Source organism: Rosa rugosa, chromosome 3 (assembly GCF_958449725.1).
Source record: "Rosa rugosa chromosome 3, drRosRugo1.1, whole genome shotgun sequence".
Taxonomy (NCBI): Eukaryota; Viridiplantae; Streptophyta; class Magnoliopsida; order Rosales; family Rosaceae; genus Rosa; species Rosa rugosa.
The window spans coordinates 53,920,054-53,942,655 of record NC_084822.1 but is presented as its reverse complement, the minus strand read 5'-3'; the positions used below and the strand labels follow the sequence as shown (position 1 = coordinate 53,942,655).

The window sequence follows — 22,602 nt, the reverse complement described above, 5'->3', positions numbered from 1 at the left end:
AATACATCAACACAACGCTATGAACTATCAAGTATCTACGTGATGTAGCTCCCTCAAGATTGATTAAATTTCAAATCTCAAGGGTAACATGGACCATTTATAAAGAACACCCCTGACTTAATTCAGGATTAGCTTCTTTCCGATTGTACTACGCATTGATCTATTCGGTAACATTGACGTTATTCTTCAGAAGACCAAAACAAATGCAAGAGCAATTTGCATTATAAACTTCAGTCCAGTTTCCCTTTGCTAAAGTTATCATTGAACACTAGCAATATATAATCTAAAAGTACAAGGTAAAAGAGAGATAAAAACTTCTCCATCGGCTAAGAATTGCATAAACAATAGCAGTGCAAATAGAATTTTAAAGAATTACAATCAATACATGGTAAAAGAATAAAACAAAGAAAAAAAAAAATCAGAAACCAAGCACTCCAAATCATAGAGAAGCCTCAATCCTTGGCTGGAATGAGAAAGCAGACATAAACTTGATGGCTTCACCATCCACGTAGCATTTGGGCAATTCAACCCATTCATTAGCAGCCAAGTCACACATAACACAGCTAGAAATCTCTGCAGAGCTTAAGCAAATCAATATCTGGTCACCTGCCCCGACACAGTTGATATCCACATTCTTGCCATACCACTCATGGGACATTGCTGGTGGCATTGCTGCAATTTGTTGCCAGCTTCGAACATCCTCATCATAACACCAAACCCTAAGGCTCGCACTTTCAAAGAACTCTGACAACAGAACCACCAGCATCCTGCCTCCACACTCCACCAAGTCAATGGAGTACTCATAGAAAACGGGGAGTAGCCTCGGGTACTCAATGAAGCACTTGGAGGTCAGATTGCAAGCCACGATTGAGCCCGAGGAGCTAAGGAAATGGACTATTTCCTCACCATCTTTGTTAGTGATAACAGATGAGTATTGCTTAGATGGGCTTCTTTGCATATTGGTTGCCACTACATTTCCAGCCTTGCTGAGGAAGTAAACAGCACTGTCATCATTCGAGTCAAAGTCTGTAGAATCATCAAGTTCCTTTGAATTATCATCATCATTGAACTTCTTGCACAAGGTGATCTCTTCTTCCCAGCAACCGCTGCTTGAGTTGTACACTCTAAATGACAGCTTCGGAAGCTCACCAAAGACAACTACAAGCCTGTAAGAGGACTGGTCATGCTTGTTGGGACATGAGCTCATCACAATGGCATGGAATGTGAGGCTTTGTAGGGCTGGATCGAGTGGAGGTTGTTCATTGCAGGACCCTGTCACAGGATTGCACACGACGAAGTTGCCATATGAATTTCGGAAACAGATAAAGCCACCAGAGGCTGAAACAGGCATGGAATTGCAGTTGGAGTTTGTCTGGAGGAGAGGTGGATGGTTAAGTTTCTTCCAGTTTTTTTCAGCAGAGTCAAACACAATGGATCGATTGAGATGAGAGTCGACCATGAAGAACCATGGATCCCGAGAAGGGATTTGGGAGCAGGCAAGCTTGAAACTTGAAGAGTTTGCAACTGATTTCCATCTCTTGCAAACCGAAGAAAGGCGGAAAAATGCAGAGATTGGTAGCCTAGACAGGACCCCTTCAAGAAGGTCTTCATTAAGCTCATCCATCAAAAATGTGCTTGAAATGCAATTCTCTTCTTGGGACTTTCTCTTCCGAGTCATCATGAAAGCTGAGCAATTTTCTTGCTCCATTAATTAGACAAAACCAGCTGCAATAACCAAAAGACTGAGTGTTACTTGTGAAATCTATATCCATGCCCATCTTGCACAATAAGTCTCGAATACATATCAGAATGTACATCAATGTAGTGAATAAAGATTCCAACTTTCAAGAAAACTGTGGAGTCTAGTGAACAAAGATTTCAACTTTCAAGAATATAAAGAAAAATCTGAGGGTTAAGTTACTCAAAAACAATGGCAAGCAAGCAATTAGAAACAAATTGGGATTGAAAACAGTACCCATTTATGAGAAAATGCATTATCTGGGTTGTCAAGACAGAAATCAAATAGACTAGACTAGGACCCAGAAGAAAGTTGAAGGGTGGTTCCAACTGTCAGACCCAGAATTCCAACATACGCAGTTTCATAGATCGATCTCAACATACACAAAAGTCCCAAATTTGACCAATGAATCAACTTAGTCAGTCACATTCACACATAGCCTAAACTAAACTAATACCCAACAAAACAATTTAAATTCAAGAGAAATGAGTGAGGTTAAGAGTAAGAACAGAACACAATGAACAAGAAGAAGACAAAAAGAGAAGATAGAACAGAGAGAAAATGTACCTGATGCTATGTATGGCTTTGTGCTCCGTGAGTCTGAAATGGAGAAACACAAAAACACCAAGAGAGTGATAGTTGAGAGTAGCTAAGGCTTTGTTGGTGGGTCTTTTAAAATGGGCGTTGAGACTTAGTTGGGGTTTGACAGGAAAAGCAAAAAAGCAAAGAAAAGAAAGAAAGAAAGAAACAAAGGTGAGGAGGAAGGAAGGTGGGAAATTTCCTGTGTAGCTCTTTTTGCAAGGGTTGACACTTTGTTACAAAACCGAATGAGAATACACGAGCGGAGGAATTAGGGTTTAGCTCTGCTTTGCTTTCTCAATCCAATTTTATAACCAAAAGAGAGTATTGCTTTTCATACTCGCTCACCCAATACACAGTGTGAAAGTAGCTTAGACTCATAGAGTGAGAGTATATAGTTGACTCTGCTCTCTACCCTCTTCTCCTTGGCCTTGGATTCCAAAGCCCAAACAAAGACTAGGGCATTTGGAATACATTTTTGTACTCACTTTAGTCTTCTTTTGCAAGTTTTTAACCTAAAAGAGAGAGAGAGAGAGAGAGAGAGAGAGCATCTGGGCACGGTTGCATAGCTTGCATTACAATACAATACAACTAGAAAATACAAGCTCACATTGTCAAAGGGGCTAAATAAGATGCTGTGGTGCTGACCTTTGCAGTTTTGGCAAAGCAAAAGCGACAAGTCGTGGCCTCGTTAAGGAATCTAAGCCGCTGGCTCTTCTTCCTCATGTGATGCCATGCCACTCGTGAACATAAAACATTGTCTGTCCTGTCTTCAAAGTCAATGCCCAGACCAGATTCTTCTTCGAGTCCCAGAACTCAAACCAACCAAGCAATTTTCAAACTAGAATACAAACAACAAAAGACAAAACTGACAAAGCCGCTGATTACGTTCCTATTTTATTGTGCCTTCTTCATTTGCTTTAAACGCAGAGATCTCCATGCCTACCAGGCCCGGGTCTCCAAGTGGCCTTCTTTAATTTGATCTATCAATTTTAGTTAATTATCCAATTCATTGTAAAGGGTTAACCTTGGTTTGTTGAAAAGAGAAACTATAAGTTCTAGAATGGAGGTTTAAGATTGAATGGAAGCTACAGAGACCCAAAAAGAATACCTCTTCCAACTCATTATGATGTTTCGATTACATTATGACGATTCTCCAACTAAGTTGTTAAGATACATCTGAGTTTCTGCAAATAGTGAAACCCCAGACCATGAATTTCCCAGCTCAATCTTTTCTTCTGATGATGAGGGGAGCTAAAGAATTATGAACAACCAATAATTATTGTTCAGAGATCCACCTTTAATTGTTTACCCGTCGTCAATCTGTACTAATCTATGATATCCGTTCCCATTCATTAAGCCCGGATGTTCAACTGGAGAAGCCGTTTCATTCGCTGCATCAATTGTTCCGTTGCTTTTGCAAACTTCAACGTCCTGTGCCACGAGTGTGCTCGACTCCCACTCCATATCATCTGCAGAAGAGCGATCCTTCTCACAGCATTCTGATGCCTCCTCAGACACAGCCCGATATATGTCATTAGCTACATCCACGCCATTTGGAACTCTTCTTACTTTATCCAGATCCGATGCAGTGACAAGAACCTTCTCGCAACCAGAAATCTCCCCTGAAGTGGATGGACTTGACTGTGAATTGACCGTAGCTTCTTCAATTATGTGAACCTCTTTTGAAGCAGATGAGGGTGATATGAGACTGGACACATTTGTAACACCATCAGAATGCTCTAGTAAAGCAGATGAGTCTTCTACACAGTTGGTTATTTGTGGGGGCAGACTAATGTCCAATGGCCCAGACCAATAATGGGGAGCCAGATCTGCAGACTCCATAGCAGAACATTTAACTGGTTCATTTGGGAGAGTCTCTACTTCAAGGGTGGCATTGGGCATTTCTTCCTCTTTCCTTGAAGGTTCAAGGATGCTTAGACAAGGTGATCGTGCCTGAACCCTGTGAAACGACAGAAAAAGCAGGATCATTTTAGAGAGTATCCAACATAATGCTTCTTACCATGTACAACGTCAGTTTGGACTTGCATCTGCAATCCCCCACAGCACATTTGTATAAGGTACTACCTCAAACTAAATATACTACAAACAGATATGCACCTGCTATATAAAAGCATATATGCTCCCTGAGAAAGCACCTCTTCCAAATTAACAGTTGTAACCTGTGAAAAGTAGCAAAATAAGTCAGCCAACAAGTTTCTCGGGTACATTATGCACATAAAAGTCATCAAAGGGATTGGAATTACCTTGCAATCATCAATTCTGTACCACTTTCCAAGGAAATCCTTGGTATAACAGATGTAATGACCGAAGTATGAAGCATTCAACATATCCACATGGACAACAACACCATAAAGGCTGTAAATATCTGTACCATCTCCCGCTTCACTCATGTACGGACTGAGATCTAGCGTCGCAGGGAATGTAACTCTCTTGTTAATTTTCCCAAAGCGCCCACTCTGAAATGTTCGTCAACATAATAGTTCGTAGATCAGTAAAACACAAATATCAATCCCTACGAATTTGACAAGAACAAAGAAGAAGATCCAAGCATCAACCAGGGTGACCAACTCAAAGATGATGCTTCTTAGTCGTAGGTACAGCCTCTACAATACTTAGTAATGGTGGCTATGCATTCTTCACTTGGAAGGTATTCCTAGTTATTTGTCATAGTGTGTGCAACAAACAATAGACGGTTATATACTTATATTAAAAATCCAACTTGCCAACTGACCAAAATACCACATTCATCTATCAACTATAAGTCCAATTAGGACTGTCGGGGATTAACTGCTTTTCTGAAGTACTATATACTATTAAATAAGACGCGATAAGAGCTACAAAAGAACTCATGGAATGAGAGAGGCACTGATTTTACTTCTTGATGGAGGTTTTTAATTCAATTGAAGTTGTTTGGGAAGGATCAACTTGAAATGGAATATGAGTTCAATCAATTAACAAAACAACACATATAAGAAGAGTATAGTGTTGAAACCTGAAATCTCTTCAAGGCAATTGTCAGAACATTTGGAGCACGTTTAACGGAAAGTCTCTTCCAAGCCTTGACATAGTCATTGCACCTATTAGCAGCAACATATCAAATCTCATAAGAAACCACATAATGGAAAAGATAAAAAAATAATAAATGGAATTGAAAAGTACATAGAATATATCTATTGAATGACTTGAATCACAACAGTCAGAGAACGTCGTTCATAATACACACACACACACACACACACAACCCCACACAAAAAAATCATCTTAAGATAAATGAAACACAAAAAGGGAAAGAGGAGAAAAATATTAGAAAGGACAAATCAGAATTAGGAAGCACTCATACCCATCACATTTGTACATATTTTCTCCATGAAGCGACTCCCTGCCAGTGTATTGGACTAGGCATTCCTCCAATGATGAAGCATCCCCATGAATCTCAACAGTTAAATCCATCATATTCTCATATTGGTTTGATATGTTATTGCATTTTGAACAAATCACCTGCAAAATATTCGAAAAACAGAAAACACATCAGAAGGCAATTGGCAGGGGTGAAATAATAAAGAAGGCATCAAATCTGCTTTAAAAGAATACTTTCTACCACACATTCAAACACAAAGTCCACATGCTTAATACCAGAGCACATTTCCTTCCATTGTATACAAACCAACAAAAAAGAGTGTCAAGTAAGGCTCAAAACCTAAAACAGCAAGAAAATTCATAAAGCTTAAGAAAACGATTTTTTCTTTTTTCTTTTTCACAATTGTAAAGATAAGAACCAGATAACTGCATGCAATTGTAAGTAACATAGCATTACAAGTAGAGAAAACACAGATTTGGAAGCAAGACGTAAATCACTTGACCAGAAGACGCATGACCTGAGATTGTAGCTGACCACCAAATATATGTTGAATGATGGTTGTTTCTTGAGAGTGAGGATCAACATTTTTCTCTCCACCAAACTCATCAAGACACACTGACTGCATTGTATCAATGGCAAACCTACAAAAGAATACAATGAACTTACATGAGCAACCATCATATACCACTAGATTGTTAAATTCAACAATGTATTGAACAGAATAGCCATAAAACAGTGCAAGTAACACAAACCTCATGAGTTCATGAGCATCCTCCTGCCTCCCATAGCCAAGATTTCCACCAATATTAGGTAGTCTAGAGATAATGTTGGTTGGAGAAAAGGCCTGTGAACTTTGACTTGCTCTTTCAAGATGGCTTTCAAATTCACACAGGAAGCACCACTCATCCCGTATGCCTGGAAACCAAACAAACAAGAACTGTTAAATAAGTGAAGAATGCCATAACCGCAAGGAACATAAAGCAGTTTGGAATGGTTTTGAGACTGTACATTCTTTCCGATGGCCCTTCTCTAACAAGTACGCAACAAGTGGTCGAGTGGATGAAAGGCACTGGAGAACAACGTTGGCAAAGCAACTGCAATAATTGAACATTAGAAATATAAACAAGCTTGTGGCTAAACAATGTGTATGATGAAAGAGAGAGAGAGAGAGAGAGATAAGAGGTTCATGAAGACATACATGCATGGTATTATTATTTCACAAACCTGTTCCCGCAGTTTAAGAGCCCACAAGGAGGAAATTCGGCCTTCTCCCAATGGAAAAGTTCAACAAATTCATCATAGGGGAAAAGAATCTGAAAATAATTAGGTTTCTGTTAATGCATCTGGGTGTCCAATAAGAAATTACAAAGAATATGAAAGCAGCATTTACTTATGAAAAAAGAACCAGAACTTTACCTTTTTTGGCTGCTTGAAACGCTTAGAGATGATTCCATGAGTAGGAACAAGTGCAATTCCTTTGAAATTTTTACGCATAGGAGTTTTAAATCTACCATTACTCGATGTGTTTTGAGCTGAGCTGATTCTGCCAGCTAGTATATCATTGCATTCAGTCTTATGACCTGATCTCCAATGTTCTGTCTGGCACTTTTGCGAGCTGAGAAAACAAGCAAAGATATAGAACTAAAACTTCAGATATGAACATACACTAACATTTCTAAGATAAAAGAAAAGAAAAAAGAAGACTAAAATTTCCCTGATACAACCACCAATTCATCCATTCAGCAAAGTTTGAATATCCTGATACAAACCTTTTATAAAACCCCCTGTATGTTAATACAATTTCAATACAAAAAACAAAAAGGTATCTATGTTATGGATCACTAACCATAGAACATCTACAGTATATTTGATACCCAGCATAGCGCAGAACCTCTTTGCGATTAAAGCCTAATTAACTGCAATATTTGGCGAGTAATTACAACAAAGAATCAACATGAATGACCCTAAAACAAAAAGTCACAAAGACTAAATCTTTGACATAACAAGCTGTACATACCATATTAGATCAACAAAAGATAACTCAGTAAAGTAGAATCATCAAAGACTAAACCTTTGCCACAATTCATTCAACAATTACCAGATAAGAAATTACAGCCATTAAAGAAAAGTAAGCTCAAAGAAAACCCAATTACCAGTATTTAACGGCTTTGCAGCGAGAGCACTTCTTGACGCCGGAACCGCCGCAGACGGCGCAGGCGGGATCGTTGATGAGCACACCGGGCATTTGGGGCGTCCGATCACCACCGTCGAAATTGGCGTCGACCTCAAAGTACTTCGACGCCGTGTTCTTGACCAAGTGTAGCACCCCAAACGCTAAAACGAACAGAGTGAATATCAATTGCAGGAACCAGTTCAGATCCAAGCTCACTCCGGCGACATGCATCTACGCCGTGTTCTTGATCTCCGATACCTCCTCCTCCCCAACCCCTGCTCTTCTCATCGATGCTGCAACTTCCACACTTGCAATTTTAGGGTTTTGACCCAACCCGCCCCCAAATTCTCCAATTAGGGTTTGTTTTTTCTCTGGTCGGGAATCAATGATTTTGGGGGTGCAAAGATTAGGGTTTTTAATCCAATAAACAAGACAAAGGGGAAAAGCTTATATCTTTATACACAACAGACACACACCTTCCTCTTCTTACACCAGAAGGTATTATTTTTAGCTTTTGGGTCAAGTTAACAAAAATCTATAATTTACTGGAAATTTCCTCTTTGGCACCACGACGTCGTTTCATGGTCCTGGGGGTGTGGGGCCCACGAGACAGCACTCTTTTTTTTTTTTTTTTTGGAAAGTAAGGGGTCAAAAGACCCAGAAACAAAGAAACAGAAAAGAAGGCTAACTAGCTTGGCCTATCATCATGCCTGGCAGAGATTCTTCTTTGCCGGGTTATACCATCAAGGTCATCAAGGTAAGCAGAAGAGGCATGAGTGGGAGGGCTATCAAACTCAATTATCCCATAATCATGATTGATGCTCTCCTTAGCAAGGCAGTCTGCAACCATATTACTTTCTCTATAAATGTGCTTTAGGGAGAAGCAAATGAAGTTTCTGATCAAATTTTTGCAGCAATAAATAAGAGAGCCCATGGGATGAAGAGCGACATCAATATGAGAGATCAACTTTGCCAGGATTGCAGAATCCGTTTCTACTTCAACATGAGTAATGTGAGCTTCAAGAGCTTGTTGGAGACCATAGTATAGGCCCCAGGATTCAGCGTCTAAAACTTCACCTATGCCCAAGTTTATCTGGAATCCCTTGAGCCATAATCCATTAGAACATCTGATAACCTCTCCAGCACCAATTTTTCCAGAATGTCCATTTCTACTGCCATCAATGTTTAATTTATAGGTTCCATGAGGAGGTTTCATCCAGTTCAGCAGCTTAAGACAATAAGTTCTGTTCAAATCAGATTTCAACTGAGCATTGTTCCATTTAGAGATAGCAGCATTAATGACCATACCTGGATAATTTGGTTTTCGAAAGTGAGTCTCAAAAATATGTTTGTTTCTCCATTTCCAGATAAACCAGCATATGAAAACAAAGGTAGAACACCAAAGATTTCCGGCATGACATTTGGCTTTGCAAAAAAGATTCGCCTGTAACCAACCTTCCCAACTCATGGAGAAAGTAAATTTCACAGGCTGAGGCAAGGTGAAAGACTTCCACACATTAAGAACAGCATGACAATCTTTGAAAAGATGAGAGAGGGACTCACTAGTGCAGTGGCATATAGGGCAAGTATCATCATCAGTGAGGTTTCTTTTAACTCTGTGAGCATTGGTGAGAAGTTTACCATGACAAAGGACCCATAGGAAGGTCTTGAGCTTTGGGGGAATTTGCATTTTCCAAATAAATTTCCAAGGAGAGTTCATTTGGTCATAGTCCTCAAAGAAAGTGCTGTAAGCTGACCTGACAGAAAAAGAACCATTGGAAGTGCATCCCCAGATTTGGATATCATCTTCACAACCATCAAAACCAGGAGGGATTCGCAAAATTTGATCAGTAATAGCAGTAGGAAGACAAGCAGAAAGTAGATTCAAGTCCCAACCATTATCATTCCAGAAACTACAGACAGTAGCCTCACAATTAATAATAGACTCTGGCAGAGCATGATTGATGAGTGCAGTAGGAGGGAACCATACATCAGTCCAAAACTTAATTTTCCTACCATCACCAACCCTCCATATAAGACCTTTTTTCAATAGGTTGACACCATGAAGAACACTTCTCCAAGTACTGGAGCAGTCTTTAGATTGTTGATGGTTTAGGTCAAACAAATAGCCATGCTTCAAATACTTTTCTTTATAAATTGAAGCCCACAAACCAACATCATTTTGGAATAACCTCCAGCCGGCTTTAGCAAGCATAAATTGATTCATATCAGAAGCTTTCTTAATTCCTAAACCACCAAGGTTCTTAGGCAAGCAAGCAATATCCCAGTTCACCAAATGGATTTTTTTTTTATTTTCAGTATCTCCCCACAAGAAGTTCCTATTCATTTTGTCTAAGTCATCACAAATAAGCATGGGCAATCTAGCAGTCTGCATAGCATAATTAGGAATAGCAGCAGTAACTGAATGAATTAAAGTTACTCTGCCAGCTAAACTTAAAACTTTGCATTTCCAGCCAGCCAATCGACTTTGAACTTTGTCTAAGATGCTAGCATAAGTAAACTTAGTAACACGAGAGTGGATGAGAGGCATACCCAAGTATTTTCCCAAGTCGGTGGTAAGAGGAGAGCCACAAGTGGAACTGATATCAGAAGCAATCTCATTGCTAGTGTTAGGAGAGCAGAAAATGAGAGATTTCTCATAGCTGACAGCTTGTCCAGAGAGAGAGCAAAAATTATCAAGGCATTGCTTAATAATACAGGCTTGGTCAAAGGTTGCTTCAGAGAATAACATCAGATCATCAGCAAAGAAGAGATGAGAGATTTTAGGACCTGATTGAGAAGCTTTTACAGTTTTCCAAACACCAATATCAACAGCAGATTGAATCAAGTGGGACAATTTCTCCATGCAAAGAACAAAGATATAAGGTGAGAGAGGATCACCTTGTCTTATTCCTCGTTGAGCATTAAAAGATTGAGTTAGTTCACCATTAAGACAAATCTGGAAACTTGTTGATGTAATACAACTCATAATAAGTTTCACAAGAGGCTGAGGAATGAATGATTCATATAAAACCGACTCAATGAATTGCCAGTTGAGACGGTCATAAGCTTTAGATAAATCCACTTTCCAAGCAAAAAAGCCTCTCTTTCCAGTAGACCTTTTGAATTTGAAAAGAACTTCCTGAGCAATCATTATATTATCTGAAATCTGTCTACCAGGGACATAACTGACCTGATTAGGACTGACTAGCTTTTGCATGAGCGGTCGAATCCTTGCCACAATGATTTTTGAGATTACCTTGTAAACAGTATTGCACAGGCTTATAGGTCTGAATTGCATCATACTTTGAGGTCCACTGACCTTAGGAATTAAAGAGATAATGGTGTGGTTCAGACCACAAGGAATTTCACCAGAAGTGAAAGCATTCTGCACAATCAAAAAGACCTCTGTGGCATAAAGATTCCAAAACCTTTGGTAGAAAACAGCAGGAAATCCATCGGGTCCAGGAGCTTTTAGTCCTCCAATTGAGAACATGGCAGTTTTAACCTCACACATATTGATTGGCAGACATAAATCATTCAGCTCATCAGGTTCAAGAGAAGGAAACAGCCAAGGAATAACAAATCTAGAATCCTGTGTGATGGAATTAGAGAAAAGCTTTTGAAAGAAAGCAACAGCCATATTCTTCAAAGAATCTGTGTCAGTTTGCCAAACCCCATTATCATCAAATAATCCTTCAATCTTATTTCTCCTCCTCCTCACAAGGGTACTCAAGTGGAAAAATTTTGTATTTCTGTCACCTCCTTGTAACCACTTGTTCCTCGATTTTTGTTTCCAAAAAATATTTTCCTGGTCTCTCAACGTTTCATACTCAATCAAAAGCTTAGCTTCAAGTTTGAGAAGAAAGGGATTGCTGTACCTATCAGTAGCTTTCTGAATTCCACCGATGCGAGTAAGTAACTGTCTCTTTTCTTTGAAGACATTACCAAAAGTGTGTTGATTCCAGTCCAGAAGAGCATGGGATAGATCTTGAGTTTTTTCAACAAAAGACCCACAAGAGTTTTTCCAGGTATTATCAACATAAGGGGCAAAATCATTGTGAGTCAGCCACATAGCCTGGAATCTGAAGGGGATAGCAGCTCTATTCACAGAATTGTTAGAATGAAGCTGTAAAAGAATAGGACAATGATCAGATTTCATTTTAGCCAAATGTCTTATAAAAGCTTCAGGAAAGTACGATCTCCAATCACAAGTGCAAAAAGCTCTGTCAAGCCTTTCTTTAATTCTGTTATTAGACCAAGTAAAGTTGGACCCAATGAAACCCATATCAATTAAGGCGTTATGATCCGCCCATTGCTTAAGCCCTCCAATTCTTCCACGCATAGAACCAAAGTTTTTGTCAGCAGAGGAATAAAGCTCATTATAGTCACCAATAAAAATCCAAGGCAACTGATGTGTTGAAACCAGGTGATCAAAATAATTCCATAAATTGCTTCTAACAGAGTTAGTAGGACTAGCATAAAGCACAGTAAGCATCCAATTAATACCACCAGAGCGAGTCACTCTAACTGTGATTGATTGACAATTTTTATCCACAAAATCGACCTTTAATGGATTAGATTTCCAAAATAGCCAAATACCACCAGAAAATCCATTGGCTTCAACAATGATATAATCAGAGAATCCAAGAGATAAGATTGAATCTTTAGCTCTAGAAAATTGGACACGGGGTTCACAAACAGCTAAAACATCAATTGAATGTAATTTAACAAGATCTGCAATGTCAGATCTAAATTTCTCACTTCCTGCACCTCTAGAATTCCAAAAGAGAGCTTTAATCATTGGAAAGCAGATAATAAGAGGGTTGAGACCCAAAATCAGTTATCAACCATATCCTCCATATTTGAGGATAGGTTAGTATTCTCACCAGAGACAGTAAATATCATGTTGTTCAAGTTATCAGAAGCAAGGACAGAACACACCTGGCCATTGCTAGTAGAAACCTCAGTAGTCGAATCCATTTCAGCGCAAGTTGACTCCAAATTTGAACCGCTTTCAGGAGGGCAATTCCCAAATTTGGCAGAGAGATTGGGTGGAGGATGTGGGTCTTGAACTGGGCTGGAAGAAACTGAGGACTGATTTTTATCCGTGGGTATAGGCTGAGATGTTACTTTAGACTTCTGTGCTAAAGATGTCACAATGTATTTTCCAGAAGGTTGATTGGATCTTCTTCCTAGGTTGAATTTAGGAGCAAATGGTCTCGAACTAGACTTTCCATTAGTTATGTCTTTGAGAGGCTTTTTCTGGGATCCCGGAGGTTTGCCAATTGAGATGTTTTTGTTGGAAGTAGAAGCATGCTGCACATTGTCAGTAGTGATCATATTGGCTTTTTTTTGAACTTGTTTCCACATACGCACCACTGCAGGTTCAGAATGAAAGGCTTTGGGTTCATTTTATTTGTCTGCACCGCTTTTTTACTAAATATGGCAAAAGTTGAAATATATGATGCTTTCAGTTAGATTCATCGAATTGGAAATAAATAATTTACTTCTGAGTTCAGAATTAGGCAAGAAATCTATTTATGTAAATTCTCTGGGCTCCATAACGTGAAGGCAATTTTAGATTTTGCAGACCATGATCAAACTACAATTTTTCATTAAGAGTGTGTTTGAATGAAGGAAAAAGTGAGGGAATTTAATTAAAAGTGTGGATTTCCCAATTTCTTAGGACTGTTTCCATCGTTTGGCTTCTTATCCCGTGAAATCGGCAATTTCCACGGGAAAAAAATCGTGGAATTTGGGGGTGCAGATTCCCGACTTGAATTCCTCTCAAAATAGGTGTTATTTGTCGATTCCATTATTTCCTATTATTTCTTATGTGATTGTTGTGTTGATATACTCAAATCTAATCATTTTTGTTCATGTTCCAACTTCCAACTAAGGTAAGAATTTATAGAATCATAAAAAAAAACCCACTGCTCGAGAGCCTCTCTCTCTCAAAACTAGAGAGAGAAACCAGATCTCAGATTCAAAACCAGCTCCTCCCCCACTCTCTCACCCAAATCTTGATCCTTCCGGATCTAGACTGATGGTAGAAGAGTTGGGGGAGGCCATACCAATCTGACTTGTATCCAATTTCTCTCCACCCCTACTGATCTTCTCTTTCATCAAGCTGTTCCAGCTTCTTTCTCATCCTTGTGGTGATCTTGTTACCCTCTGTGGTGTAGTTCTGGCTATGTCCAGCATGGGAGGACTCTGTTCCTCGTATTTTCTCTTCTTTTCCTCTCACTGTCAAGCAATTCTATACGTTTCCAGGTCAAAATTTAATCAATCCCACAACACAGCTCCTATCTCTACCCAGAACCACCAAGAAGGTCCTTATAGCTGCGACCACAAAGTGCATGTCACTTACCTAGGCGAGTATGGGTGCTCACGCATGGGTTTTTCACCCCCCATTCTCCATTGTTACTGTTACTGTTCTTGTTCTGGTTCTATGTCCTGGATCTCTGATCCTTGTCGGCAGCAATGGTTACTACTTGGTCTCGTTGGTGGAGAAAAAGATGCTTTTGTGAGGGATCTCATTCCTTTGGTTGTTGGTTCTCTTTTGATCTGTATTTTGGAATTGGTTTGGCATCGGTTTATCACGACGGAATTTCTGGGTGTTCTATGTCCGGCGGCACCTCGGCTACTGTGTGTGTCTCACGGCACAAACTGGGTGGCAGCAACTAGGGCTTTTGTAGTGGGCTGGGCTTCTCATCGGGCCTATGTCTTAGCTTTTATTCTTTTAAGGATTAATTTTCTGATACTGGCTCTATTGGAGCACAGGAGAAAATTAATTTTCCTTTTTAGTTTTTATCTGTATGGGCCTGTCTATCAGACTATTTAGGTGTTTTTCTTTTTTTATTGCCCATTGGGCTAGCTTAATTGATCCCCTCTTCCAAAAAAAAAAATCATTTTTGTTCATGGTGTCTAATTGTGTTTAGAAATGAGTACACTTGGAGGAAATGAGGTCAAAAACCGAAAACCACATGGAAAGAATGAAGGAAAGAGCAAAGGAAAGGGCAAAGGCAAGAACTATTTGCAGTGGAATTTAAATATGGAGCGTGCTTTGGCTGATATACTTCGTGAGGAATGAGGTCTGGACCATAAAGGAGATAATGGTTGGAAAGCTGTAGCTTATAATACAGATAAATATTTTATCTGCACAGTTTGATATTCAAATAAGTGCTGACAATATAAAAAACCGTGTGAAATCATGGAAAAAGTTCTACGGAATTGTTAGTGATATCTTGAGCCAAAGTGGATTTAGCTGGGATTCCTCAACACAAATGATAAGCGTTGATGAAAACAGTGTATGGGAAGAATATGTGAAGGTATGTAATTTTTATTAATATTTTTTTCATAATATCATTCGTCTATTTTACTAACTTTTTCTTATGCAACTTTTATTATTTGTTTGCAGTCTCATGATGAAGCTGCAAGCTTTCGGTTTAAAAGAATCCCAAATTGGGATGATATAGTTGATTTGTGTGGCAAAGATAGAGCCACTGGAGAGGGTGCTGAAACAGGTTTCGAAGCCACTGAGGTTATGACTCCTCCTGCTAATGAAGATAATCATGTCGATTTGGAAGGTGATGACCAAGCATCAGAAGATATTCACATTATTGAAGACATTTCAACGAACCAAGCAAGTTCTAAAAAAAAAGAGAAATGAAGCAACAGTCTCTTCTAGTGCACCTCCTCCAAAGAGAAGAGTTACAACTAAAGATGTCTTAGGTACTTCCGTGGATAGAATGGCTTCATCTTTTGAAGAACTCATTCGTGCTACCACAAAAAGTCTTGCCCCGAAAGATGTATGGACAGAAATAATGGCAATACAAGATCTTTCTAGAGAAGAATAGATAAAAGCATGCGCTTGGTTTATAGAGAACGACAAACAATTTCTCATGTTGAAGGAAGTCCTAGTGGAAATGAAAAAAGACATGGTGTTGATGTTTATTTCATATGGATCTGCATAGGATCTCTTGTTAACATGATATGAGCTGGTACTTTTTTTTTTTTAGATTTATGTTTTTGGTTATTTAGTATTGTCAGAACATAAATTTGGATTTTCCTAGCAAGTAAATTTGGATTTTTCTAGCACATGTGTTGGTCTAGCTTAAATTTGGATTTTACATTTTCATTGCAGTATTGATTATGGTATCTCTTCAATCAGTTGATCGTTTATTTATTTGATTCGATTTAAATTCCATTGACCAAAATTAATCCAAACACTAGAATTCATAATTCTTGTCATTTTAAAAATTCTACATTATGAAATCCAAACAATGGAATTCTCAATTAATGGAATTTAAATTCATGAAATTGTAATTCCCATGATTTTAGAATTTCTGTGGAAATTTAAATTATTTTATCCAAACACACTCTAAAGAGTTTTCGTTTTAATTTACTAACGGATGTAAAATTCAGGCTTTACTTATAATGTACTTAACTACTTATCCCGACTTGAACATGAGAACTTGTGGCAAATAACCACTATAGTACCACACCAACCACCTCAACGGCTCAACGTTAATCTCCTTGTCATACACAGGGGCGTATCTAGTAACAAGGCTGGTTGGGCTATAGCCCAAGGGAGAATCAAGGAGAAAAAGGCCCAAGTATAGGTATTGCAGCCTACTTAAAAAAAAAAAAAATTATATATGTAAACCCGAAACACATCATATTAAATTATTAAGCCTACTTCCTTTAGTTCCTTTATTCCTTACCAGAGAGAGAGTAGCCGACAGACATCAGTTCCTCTTAAAAAAATAAGAGAGTAGCTCCTCTTATTGAATCTTGACTTCCTCAATTCCTCAGTTCCTTTCCTCTTCCTCAGACCTCAATTCCTCTCAGTTCCTCTTCCTTCGACCGAGCATCAGTTCTGAACTTCGTCAGTTCCTCTTCCTCAATTCCTCCAAGGCTCCAACCCGATTAGCTCCAGATCACCCACATAAAGGTAGTTCTAAGTTCTAATTTCATCTCTCCCAAGCCCCATTGATGGGTTTTGCTTGCAATTGACTGTGAGCTTTGAATTTCAGAGGCTTCAATTGAAGTAATCGAAAGACCGGAACTTCGTAAGAGATCATTGAATGGCAAAAGTCTGAAATCTTTCCAAATCGTGTCATTCCTGTGAGTTCTCTCTTTCTAATTCTCTGCTTAATTAATTGCTTGGAGGCAGTGGATGTTTGAAATATGTGATAGGGATGGCGGATGGGCTATTGATAAATGATAATCGGTATATTAGTTGCTTTGCGGTGGATTAATTGGTTTGCGGAATTGCGGTGGCTATTGGATAATTGGAAGCTTGCAATATTAAATATGGATGTTTGAAATATGCAATATTATATGTGGTTGCTTTCAGTTGCTTAGTTTTTGTTTTTTGTTGTTTTTGTTTTGGTTATAAGTTATAACCTGGTGCTTGAATCTTGATGTTGGTTTTTGGTTTTTGTATATATATATAATTTTAATAATGATACATATATATTATTATAGGTATTGAATACAATGATGGATCACCGAAAACCCAAGCGGTATAAAAATCTTCTTTCATGGTTTACAAGTGATACTCCATCTAGTGGTAGTGGGAATGAGATTGGGAGTGGGAGTAGAAATGTGACTGATAATTCTGTGAATGATGTCCTTTTAAACTCTTGTCCATCTAGTCCGGTAGAAGAGTGTGGTAATGATAGAATTGAGACAGAAGTGAGTTTTGATGTTACTTCTCTTGAACGTGATCCTGGAATACGACGTCCAATATGCAAGTATCCTTTGAATGAGCGTGACAATATTCGAAGAGCTTATGTGGTCTTAGGACCATTTCAACCCCAATTAAGTAGTTATCCATCTTCTTGGGATGGAGGTCAAGGTCAAAAATTTTGTCATAAATGGTTCAAAGATTGGCATTGGCTTGAGTATTCCATAGAGTTGGATAAAGCATATTGCTTCCCTTGTTTCTTATTTGATAGTTATCCATCCCATCATCCAGCATTCACTGAATATGGGTTTCAAGGTTGGAAGAATGTTATGTCCAAACAATCTGGCATTTTGGGTCATGTGGGAGGCGTTAATTCCCCACATAATACTTGCATGCATAAGTGGGATACACTAAGAAACCCATCTAAGCATATTGAAAGAGTGATTAGCACACAATCATCACAAGAAGTAGCAAATAACCGACTTCGGCTTAATTCTACTATAGAGAGTGTAAGGTTGTTGGCAAACCAAGGATGTGCTTTTAGAGGTCATGATGAATCGGCTAATTCATCCAATGGTGGCAATTTCAATGCGGTTTTGCAAGCCTTTGGAAGAGTTAATTTAGAAGTCCACAAAGTTTTACATAATGCTCCTGGGAATGCCAAGTATATTTCTCCAATTATTCAAAGACAAATCCTAAATATTCTTGGTAACAAAGTTAGAACCAAGATTCGTGAGGAAGTGGGAGATGCTAAATTTTGTATCCTTGTTGATGAAGCGGTTGATGTGTCTAATAAAGAACAAATGGCTATCATTCTTCGATTTGTTGATTGTGATGGGTTTATTAGAGAACGATTTTTCAAAGTTATTAGTGTTGCAGACACTTGTTCTCAAACTCTTAAAAATGAGATATCCAAAGTCCTTGCCCAATATGATCTTCAAGTAGAAAATATGCGTGGCCAAGGTTATAATGGTGCTAGCAACATGCGGGGTGAATTTAATGGTTTACAAGCTTTATTTCGTGAAGAGTGTCCATATGCATATTATGTGCATTGCTTTGCTCATCGCTTACAATTGACTTTAAATGCCGCAGCTAAAGGAGTGCATGATATTTGGCAATTCTTTTCAACTCTAAATGTGATTGTTAATTTTGTTGATTCTTCTGCAAAACGGCATTCAGCATTAAGAGTCATCAGAGAAGAAGAAATTGCAGATTTAGTGGCTGCAGGTACCCTTGAGACAGGTACAGGGGCTAATCAAACTTGAACTTTGCAACGAGCAGGAGCTACTCGTTGGGGCTCACATCTTCGCTCTATTTCAAGTTTGATCAAGTTATTTGGAGCTACTCAAAAAACTCTTGCAGATTTGGTTACAAATGGACCAAATAAATTACAAGGAGAAGCAAGGAGTGTAGGTAGGGCTATGAAGCGTTTTGATTTTGTGTTTTGCTTGCTTTTGATGCATGATGTCATGAAGATTACTGGCTTTCTTTGTCAGTCATTGCAAAAAAAAGCCATAGACATCTTGAATGCTCTAAATTTTCTTTCAATAACAAAATCAAAACTTCAAGATATGAGAGAAGATGGTTGGGATGATTTGATTATGAGGGTTGAATCATTTTGTTGTGAGCATGATATTGTTATGCCAGATATGTCTACTCCTTACAAGAAAGGTACAGAGCGGGCTTGTGAACAAAATATTACAAAGAAGCATTTTTATCGGGTCAATATACTTAATGCTGTAATAGACTTTCAGTTGGCAGAGCTGGATAGTAGATTTACAGATAAGTCATTGGAGCTTCTTGTTCTTAGTGCTACATTTGATCCACGTGATAATTTTCAGTCATTCAGATCTGAAGATGTTTGCAATCTTGCTTTGAAGTTTTATCCTATGGATTTTTCATCATCTGATATGCTTGCTCTAGATATGAAGTGTGGATATTTTCTAACAGATATTCAGAGGGATCCAAGATTTGCCAAGACAACTTCTGTGTCTAATTTGTGTCGGCGGTTAGTTGAATCAAGAAAGTCAGCATTCTTTCCTATGATTTATAGATTGATTTGTCTTGTGTTGACTCTGCCAGTTTCTACAGCAACAACAGAGAGAGCATTTTCGGCTATGAACATCATTAAAAATAAACTTAGAAATAAGATGGAAGATGACTTTCTTGATGATTTGATGGTTCTCAACATTGAAAAAGAATTTGCTGATAGTATTGACAATGATTCTGTGATTGCTGAGTTTGAAATGAGTGGACCTCGGAGGGTACGATTTAGTTAGTTTTATTATTTTACAACAAGTTTATGCTTGTAACTTTTAATTTAAGGGGTTTTGGTTTTATGCCCCCCCCCCCCCTATTTTATGTTTTGAATGATAATATTAAAGGCGTGAGGATGAGCCTCCCACTGGGTTCCAAACCTCAAAAGAAAAAAAAATTACGAGCTTGCAAAATTTGTATGCACTTAAATCTAGCCCAACCCCTATTCCGATCCTGGATACGCGCCACTGGTCATACAATAAATTTATACATAGCTTTTAACATACTTAGCTCACCTATTCACTCATGTAAGGACTTTTAACATATAGCTCACCTATTCAAACTCAAATTACTATTAATGTTTTGTTTTGGCCATTTGTGGTTCTAAAACACACTATTGAACTCTCTGTCCACTAATCAAATAATCATCATCTTTTTCTTTTCTACTAATCTCAACCTAATGAGATCAAAACCCGATAGCCTTAATATGGCATTAGTCTATATCCACTAAACACCACCATCTTCTTCTTTTCTACTCTGAAGTCTGAACCTAATAAGATCAAAACCTGATAGCCTTAATTAGTCAGAGCTTAATCGTAATTTCTCTTTTCATATTGTTTTTGAATTTATTTTTTCTCATCAAACTCTATTTTACTGAAAAGATAAGCCAGGCCAAAGGAAGTAACCATAGCATTGATCCAAAAAACATTCATAGCATATTCTTCAAGTTCAATAAGCAGAACAAACAGCAAATGAAGAGCATAACACCGAAAACATAAAAACAAATGAAGAAACTAAAAGCCAGTTTTCAGTTGCAGCACACATCAACCCTAGAGGAGCTAGGAACAAACTTTAGAGCAATCACCAAAGCAGTTCTAGACTGCAACACCCAGATTTCACGATCCAACATTTTATATACGGAGTTGCAAGCCAATTCACAGCTACGTTTGAATTTCTGTGCACCAAAACCCAAGTTGCAGGGCATATATACCAGAGAAGCTTAGAAGACATATTCTATCCATTACACGTATTACAAATCCCAAACGAAAACCAGAACTTGGATCAGATCTCAGTCGAGTAGAAGCAGACTCTCTCTATAAACATCAACGTACCAGCAGTCTTCGAACATACCTAGTTCAATTTCGTGCCCTTGAGGAGTACCTGAAACAAGTATTGGTGTTCGACTATCAGTCCTGATAACCATATCAATGTCTTGCCCACTGCCACTTGTGTTGAACCCCAATGGCCATGCTATAGATACAAAACTTTCCATACAAAGAGTCCTGGATAGTTCCAATTTACTTGTTACCATGTTCAGAATGTATATCTCACAGCAGCTTGTATTCTTCCCATCATATTCAGTGACTTTGGGCCGAAACAAACAAAGTGAATTGTTCCACACTTGCATACAGTTTGGATGCATAAGTGGGAACAAGTCCCTACTATAGCTCCTGGTTCGAAATGACTCGTTGTGCACATCAAAAGAAATGATGGACAAGAGGTCCTCAGATAGAATCCAATACACAACTCCGTTCACATTTGGGGCGAAAATAAGCATCTCATGGAACAGGGGGGACTCTGCTTATTCTTTTCCAAGAATTTGAATTAAGACTGTATACCTCAACTTGAAAAGAATTTTAAGAGTCAGTATCATGGTGCCCAAACTTTATAACCTTATAGTCATTCCCACCTGCAGAATGGAATCCCATCCCAAGAGTAACTTGATAATAGTGGTCATTAATGGTGCTTGTGATGAGGCCATATAGGGAAGTCTTCTGATTTTTCTAATTGATGGATTCCACAAGTATATAGGTTTATCTACACACAGATGCCTGTTGGATATGCAAAGCAACCCATTGTATGAACCATAAACAGTTAATTCAGAACCCAACTCGTACACAGCATTCTCAGGAAGCTTTATATCCAAATCCCTAGCAAATGTTCTAGCACAAATGCGTGACATGCAATCAATCTCCGTACTGCGGACGAGTAGATAATCGGAAGAATTTTTCATGGGATTCCTTTCAAGATGGAAGTGTATGAAATCAGAACTTGTAATTAAAGTCTTGAAAGATTTGCAAACCCATCTTAGCAGGAAAGCAGATTTCACAGGTAATCTTGCAAAGATATCAAACAATATTTCTGCAGGTAGGTCTTCGGTGTTGGGCCTTCTAGCAATTAGAGTTGTGGGCCTGCTAGGCTGTAAAACCCAGGTATATTATGGGTTGATATGCCCAACAGAAGAGAGGCCCATATACACCCCCACCAAAGCCTTGTCCTTGGCTTACCTATTTGAATTTGGAAAACTGTCGTGGGTTTTTGGCAACGCGAGTAATTGCAATTATAGGCTTCATAAGGTTGTGGGCCTAGCTAGGTAATGGCAAATGACATATGAATCTGTCGTGTAGAATTTTTTCTGAAGATATTCATTTGACGACCAACATCTTATCCCTAAAGATGTTTTCATATACGTACATTAAAATTCGTGAAAAGATGGGGAAATCATCTTTACCGATGAAAGTTCATTGAGAAAGAGCGACTAAATATCGAGGTTTCATTCAATGCATTGGGTTAGCGTAAACCAACTAACATGTACAGATAGACCATTTATATGCTGGTAACTAGTCTAGCATAGGCTAGTCCTCTCGTATTGAAGTAGTGCTATACCCCTTTTAATTGGTTCACGATGGTCATTATAGAGAATTCATCTTGTTTTCCACACTGTTATTTTCTCAGTTGATATAAAATTTCTCTTGCTATTTCTTATTTTGGTCTTT

The 22,602-nt window shown here is 38.4% G+C and overlaps 3 protein-coding genes across 3 annotated transcripts; 1 reads left to right on the top strand and 2 right to left on the bottom strand.

Annotated features, from left to right (window-relative positions):
* Positions 1-338: 338 nt before the first annotated feature.
* On the bottom strand, positions 339-3,277 carry LOC133736298 (F-box only protein 13). Its single transcript, XM_062163747.1, has 2 exons — positions 2,306-3,277; positions 339-1,725 (listed from the first exon to the last, which is right to left on the bottom strand). The coding sequence occupies exon 2, from the start codon at positions 1,706-1,708 to the stop codon at positions 440-442; it is 1,269 nt and encodes a 422-aa protein (XP_062019731.1). The 5' UTR covers positions 1,709-1,725; positions 2,306-3,277; the 3' UTR covers positions 339-439.
* Positions 3,278-3,412: 135 nt separating this feature from the next.
* On the bottom strand, positions 3,413-8,368 carry LOC133736297 (ubiquitin carboxyl-terminal hydrolase 18-like). The gene is made up of 11 exons (XM_062163745.1): positions 7,853-8,368; positions 7,116-7,314; positions 6,924-7,012; positions 6,708-6,793; positions 6,452-6,614; positions 6,217-6,340; positions 5,682-5,839; positions 5,334-5,418; positions 4,585-4,797; positions 4,439-4,500; positions 3,413-4,280 (listed from the first exon to the last, which is right to left on the bottom strand). The coding sequence occupies exons 1-11, from the start codon at positions 8,101-8,103 to the stop codon at positions 3,626-3,628; spliced, it is 2,085 nt and encodes a 694-aa protein (XP_062019729.1). The 5' UTR covers positions 8,104-8,368; the 3' UTR covers positions 3,413-3,625.
* An 8,473-nt stretch (positions 8,369-16,841) lies between these two features.
* On the top strand, positions 16,842-19,848 carry LOC133737947 (uncharacterized). Its single transcript, XM_062165407.1, has 3 exons — positions 16,842-17,004; positions 17,368-18,811; positions 18,932-19,848. Exons 2-3 carry the CDS (start codon positions 17,380-17,382, stop codon positions 19,846-19,848), a joined length of 2,349 nt encoding a protein of 782 aa, XP_062021391.1. The 5' UTR covers positions 16,842-17,004; positions 17,368-17,379.
* Positions 19,849-22,602: the final 2,754 nt, after the last annotated feature.

Bases quoted from the DNA above. Each gene is read 5' to 3' on its own strand.
- LOC133737947 (XM_062165407.1), top strand. From the start codon at position 17,380: ATGATGGATCACCGAAAACCCAAGCGGTATAAAAATCTTCTTTCATGG. The intron at 18,812-18,931 runs GTACAGGGGCTA...AAACTCTTGCAG, and splicing joins TGCAGGTACCCTTGAGACAG to ATTTGGTTACAAATGGACCA.
- LOC133736298 (XM_062163747.1), bottom strand. From the start codon at position 1,708: ATGGAGCAAGAAAATTGCTCAGCTTTCATGATGACTCGGAAGAGAAAG.
- LOC133736297 (XM_062163745.1), bottom strand. From the start codon at position 8,103: ATGCATGTCGCCGGAGTGAGCTTGGATCTGAACTGGTTCCTGCAATTG. The intron at 6,794-6,923 runs GTTTGTGAAATA...CAATTATTGCAG, and splicing joins CTCTTAAACTGCGGGAACAG to TTGCTTTGCCAACGTTGTTC. The intron at 6,615-6,707 runs GTACAGTCTCAA...TTTGGTTTCCAG, and splicing joins GAAGGGCCATCGGAAAGAAT to GCATACGGGATGAGTGGTGC.